The following is a 5,457-nucleotide window of genomic DNA, read 5'->3' as shown; positions in this document are numbered from 1 at the left end:
GGTTCACTGGCTAGTCAGTCCAGCCAAAACTGGAACTTCAGGCTCCAGGCTCAGTCAGGGACCCTGTCTCAGAACAAAATACAATAGATGTTGCATCAGCCCAGCCTCTGGCATGCACACATGCACACATGGCAGAGTACAGCCTCCCTGTGTACACCCAGGTGCAGGAGCACACATACACTGAAAAAATAATCAAGATCAGTATACTGGTTTTGTGTCGACTTGACACAAGCTGGAGTCATCAGAGAGGAAGGAGCCTCAGCTGAGGAAATGCCTCTATGATATCCAACTGTAAGGCATTTTCTCAATTAAGTGATCAAGGTGGGAGGGCCCAGCCCATTGTGGGTGGTACCATCCCTGGGCTGGTAGTCTTGGGTTCTATAAGAAAGCATGGGGAAACAGGCCAGTAAGCCACATTCATCTATGGTCTCTGCATCAGCTCCTGCCTCCAGGTTCCTGTCATGCTTAAGTTCCTGTCCTGACTTCCTTTGGAAGTGGAAGTGTAAGCTGAATAAAGCCTTTCCTCCCCAACTTGCTTTTTGGTCACATAGTTTTTTGGTCATGTGGTTTCGTTGCAGTAATTAAAAACCCTAAGACAAACAGCAAGATGGCTAGCAGGTCGAATGAAGCACTTGCCGACAAGCCTGACAAAAGAAAGAGTTAAAAAGAAAAGAAAATCAGATCTGGAGAGTTGGTCCAGTGGCTAAAACCAAATAAACACTCGTATAAAGAACCCAAGTTCAGGTCCCAGTACCCATTTGGGTACTCCTCTTCTGCACTCCTCAGGCACGCATGTGCACACACACACACACACAGAGAGAGAGAGAGAGAGACAGAGACAGAGACAGAGACAGAGAGAGAGAGAGAATCATTTTAAAATAAAATCTTAAAATAAAATGATTAGAGCTAGCATTTGTGTAAACCTGAGCATTTCCAACCTGGGATGCCAAATGCGATCAGGCCTGCATGGAATTTGGGCGGGAGACACGCAACCTCCACAGTCATCAACAATGACAATCATAGTTGGTGCATGGCATATGTCCCTCCCCTGGCTCTCACTGTGGCTGAATGATGTTCACTTAACATTAGTACTACCAGGTGGGGCACCCCACCCTCTCTGGAGTCTGTGAGACTTTAGCCTAGTATGGTCACACATGACAACAGCTCCCAAATAAAGATACTTTGTGGCACTCCCTGGCACACCCCATTTCAGACCAAGATTCAGGTTCCAAGATGTGCAGTTCCCTACTGCTTCAGAACAAATATGAGGCATGGCAGACATTGAGGCTGTGGCAACTTTTTAATAAAACAAAGATGCCATCAGCATATTTCCTGTGTGGAATGCAGAATACAAGACATTACGGCCGGCCCTATTTGCATATTTTTCTCTCCGGAAAGGAAAACTGTTTTCTGAGAAGGCAGTGAGACCCAAACCTTTAGAATAGGGCTCTTGTCGAGGATTAGGGGCGTCCGTGCTCCCTAAAGCCGCCCTGAGTCAGGAGAGCCGGAGGACAGGCATCCAGCTCCCTTAGTCACAGAAGGATGGCCTGTTAACATTGTAACTGGGGTGAAAGTTAAAGCGATCATAGTGGGTGACATGATTGTCGGGCCCGGTCACTATGCTCTTGTCCAGACTGACATTAATATTATGACTCCGGAACATTCCAAAAGCTGCGTGCTGTCTGGAAAACTTATTTGAAGATGGATAAAATACTTTCTGAAAGTCAAACAAACAAACAAGAGGATTAGTGGTGTGCGGTAACACTCAAGCAGTCAGATCGACTGGTATTTTGGACAAAGAGGAAGATTTAGTGAGGAAATATAGCCTCTGATGCTAGGAAGGCCGGAAACCAAGCAGAGCAAGATGGCCTCCTTTGCCCCAAGCATCCCAGTTTGTGCTGTGTCTAATATGATTAACACTGCCTCCTTTCCACACTACATGGACATCGAGAGAAGTTACAGGATCAGCTGCACGCCACACCTCCACGCCTGCAGCCTCTTCTCCACGGCCTTTTGTAAAGGCAGAAGCGAGGGCGTAGCTCAGCCAGGAGAACACCAGGTCTATCATTCGCAAAGCACTTCATGAAACAGAATGTGGTAGAGCACACGTTTAACCCAGCATTTGGGAGGTAGAGGCAAGAGGTTCAGACTTCAAAGCTTTGGACTGATGTAGAACTAGTTCTGACTAACTTGAGACCACGTCTCCAAGAAAAAAGCCAAAGGCACTTATGCTTGAAAAAAGGAGAACCAGTTCTTACAAGTGGTCCTCTGAGGAGCTGGAGAGATGGCTCAGCGGTTAGGAGCACTGACTGCTCTTCCAGAGGTCCTGAGTTCAATTCTCAGCAATCACATGGTGGCTCACAGCCATCTGTAATGGAAGTCTGATGCCCTCTTCTGATGTGTCTGAAGACAGCTACAGTGTACTCACATACATAAAATAAATAAATAAATCTTTTTTTTAAAAAAAAGTGGTCCTCTGACCCCCACATATGTGTGCCATGGCATATCCCAACACTGAGACAAGGTCAATGCATTTAAGAATTCACGGGCAGCAGGATCCATGGTACTGCTTCCCACACAAACACCTTTGGAACACTGACTCCAGAAGATCTTTTCGTGGACAGGCTCTTCAGAGGAGTTCTGTCACTCATATGAACACTTGGCTTCACTAATTTGCCTTTGGGTGCCCACACAAAAGCGTGCATGCCCATGTGAAGAGGTGTATACCTGTCTGACAGAGAGGAGAGTGTGGAAGCAAGTCTATTTGGACTTTTTTTGGTTTTGTTTTTGTTTTTTGAGTCAGGATTTCTCTGTGTAGCCCTGGCTGTCCTGGAACTCACTCGGTAGACCAGGCTGACCCCAAACTCAGAAATCTGCCTGCTTCTGCCTCCTCCCAAGTGCTGGGATTAAAGGCGTGCACCACCACCACCCGGCTGGACTTTTCATCCTACAATATATTTTGCTTCGAAATTGTATTCTATCATCTCTCTTCTCTGCCTTGTTCTGATGCGATTTGAGGTGCCACACATTTACAATGTGGGAACCTGATTTTCAACTCTGGCTCCTCACAAGTCCACTCTTCCAGATAGCACCTCCCCTGCCATGTGTGGCTTGCACTTACCGGCATCTCATGAACTGTGGGAGCTCTGCTCCCATAGGTTTGGTTACTGGTCCTGTACATGGAAACAGCTTCGTTGGTCCTGTGGAAGACAAATAGCCTGTCTCTCACACATACTCAAAATAAGTCAGCCTGGAAGAATTTGATTGATGAAATTTTTTTGGCGATGTCCCTGATGACAATACCATGTCAACTGGGCTCCCACTAAGAGAACTCTCTCCCAGCAGGCCTGTGTCTCTGGCCTCCTCTGCTAGCCATGGCCCCTGATCCTTCTGAGGGAAACCCCTACAGAACACCCAGCCAGCAAATGCTGGAGGAGGGGTCTCGATGGAACCTTGGCACAGATTGCCACTGCCAGGTATGTTAGCTACTTTGGGGACAACACCTCAGCTTCCAGACCCTATCACCCAGGAGTCCCTCTGCTTTTGAGCCCCAACCTTATAGAGGCCAAGCTTTTGCCAGTTAGAGAGGAAGAAGTAAATCTAGTTTGTGAGGCTGTGGTCTGTGACGCAGAGGCTACCAGCAGTTCTTCTTCACACCGGAGGCCTCAGCAAGCTGTCTTCTTACTGGTAGAAAGGGAGTGTGCCTGCACCTGCTTCACAGAAGTCAAGAAGGCTTCCATACTTATTTCCAAGAGAACCAGGCTGCCCTGTAAGGTGTACAACTTTCAGGGAAGCTTTAAAAATAGAGACATCTCCTGTCTGCAACGAGGCTATGTTCACACACATTCACTCTTGTGGTTGCTCAGACAGCAGGACCTTATAGCAATGGTGACACAAGGCCCAGGGTTCATGTCTGGCTCCTTTTGACCTCAGCAGCCAGACACTTGGGAATTCTCATACACATGGCCAAAGCTAGGGCCACCCTGCTGCATGTATGAGGTAACTTCAGTCTTCCTTACCTGTAGCCATGAAACCACGCTGGGTTGTTGAACCTGACTGGGAGCTTCTCGCTAATGCGGTAGTAGTCGCTCGTCTTCTCTGGGGCGGGCTTAGCCTTGGGCTCCCCCGGCTTGGTGCACTCTTGGGGTTTTTCTTCAGACATTTGGCCTCTCGCAGGAAATTAGCCCAGGACAGTCAAGTCTGTGGCTGCTGCGGCAGGGCGTCTTGTTGCTAGGCAATGAAGTCACCTGACTAGGAGGCGGGTTTGTAGGCTGCTTTGTCTAAGAGCAGTAGGGAAGTCTAGAATCTTCCAGAGGGCGAATTACAAAGGAGACCATGAATTCTAAACAAAGAATTCCAAGCTTCCACACGCTGTTCCTCTGGGAGTTCCGCTGGACTTTTTCTGGGACTGTGGGAACATCTCTGTATCGTCCCAAAATGCACTAGGATAAATGAAACCTTAGAACCTGGGACTTCACCAGCCAATAGGCAGGGATTAGGTGTTTCCAATCTCTGCCTGAGCAAGTATTCACTAGTCTGTCGTTTACTGTACTGACCATGGCTTCTCCTTGGCCTCTATCACCCCACCCCACCCCCCAACTCAGTGTAAATCTAGATGTGATGTGTTGCTAAATTTAGGGAATCCTATGCCAAATACTGGTGAAATATAAAAAATGATCTTGTGAGCCATGCACGTAGTTCATATGGAAGAGTAGCTCATACGCAAGAGTGACCGCATTAATGAAGTGTTAGTGCAATGCCAGGAGGCAGATCTCTGAGTTTGAGACCAGCCTGACTTACAAAGAGCGTCCTAGGCCAGTCAGGGGTAGGTATATCGTGAGACCTTATCTTAACAACAATAATAAAAATAAATAATAATTTAAAAACAAACAATAAAAACTGTTTGGGGTGCAGTGTGGTGGTGTGCACCAATAATTCCAACACCAAGGAGACAGAGGCAGATCTCTATGAATGTTTGGCCAGCCAGAGAGACTGGTCTTCATTGTCATTATTTAATGTAATTTGGGGATGGAGAGATGAGTCAGCATTTAAGTGGATTTGTTGCTCTTGCAGGGAAACTGGGTTCAACTCCCAGAGCCTACAGGGTGACTCATAAACATCTTTAACTCTAGTTCCTGGAGGTCAGCCACCTTCTTCTGATCTCCACGAGGACTAGGTACTCACAAGGTGCATATACATACACGTAGGCAAAAAATAAGTAAATCTAAAACAAATGTTTTTAAAAAGAAAAAAAATGTAATTAAAAACCAAACAATGAACAGGGCATGTCTTTAATCCTAGCTCCCCAGAGGCAGAGGCAGGTTGCTCTCTGAGTTCAGGCCAACCTGGTCTACAGAGAGAATTCCACGACAGTCAAGGCTACACAGAGAAACCCTGTCTCGGGGGGGGGGGGGGGGGGGGGGGAACGGCAGCCGCTGAAAAAAACACTTTTAGCAA

General features: G+C 47.2%; 1 protein-coding gene across 1 annotated transcript; it reads right to left on the bottom strand.

Annotated features, from left to right (window-relative positions):
• Positions 1 to 1,133: 1,133 nt before the first annotated feature.
• Positions 1,134 to 4,230, bottom strand: CUNH9orf116 (chromosome unknown C9orf116 homolog). Its single transcript, XM_028756868.1, has 3 exons — positions 4,020 to 4,230; positions 3,122 to 3,200; positions 1,134 to 1,717 (listed from the first exon to the last, which is right to left on the bottom strand). The coding sequence occupies exons 1-3, from the start codon at positions 4,160 to 4,162 to the stop codon at positions 1,529 to 1,531; spliced, it is 411 nt and encodes a 136-aa protein (XP_028612701.1). The 5' UTR covers positions 4,163 to 4,230; the 3' UTR covers positions 1,134 to 1,528.
• Between the last annotated feature and the right edge of the window lie 1,227 nt (positions 4,231 to 5,457).

The sequence above is a fragment of the Grammomys surdaster genome, unplaced genomic scaffold (assembly GCF_004785775.1).
Source record: "Grammomys surdaster isolate TR1022 unplaced genomic scaffold, NIH_TR_1.0 126133, whole genome shotgun sequence".
Lineage (NCBI taxonomy): Eukaryota > Metazoa > Chordata > Mammalia > Rodentia > Muridae > Grammomys > Grammomys surdaster.
This window is presented reverse-complemented; position numbering and strand designations above follow the sequence as displayed.

Excerpts from the sequence above, each read along its gene's own strand:
- CUNH9orf116 (XM_028756868.1), bottom strand. The coding sequence starts at position 4,162 with ATGTCTGAAGAAAAACCCCAAGAGTGCACCAAGCCGGGGGAGCCCAAG. Across the intron at positions 3,201-4,019 it reads GCGTGGTTTCATGGCTACAG|GACCAACGAAGCTGTTTCCA; the intron begins GTAAGGAAGACT and ends TGTCTTCCACAG. Across the intron at positions 1,718-3,121 it reads CCACAGTTCATGAGATGCCG|AAAGTATTTTATCCATCTTC; the intron begins GTAAGTGCAAGC and ends TTTGACTTTCAG.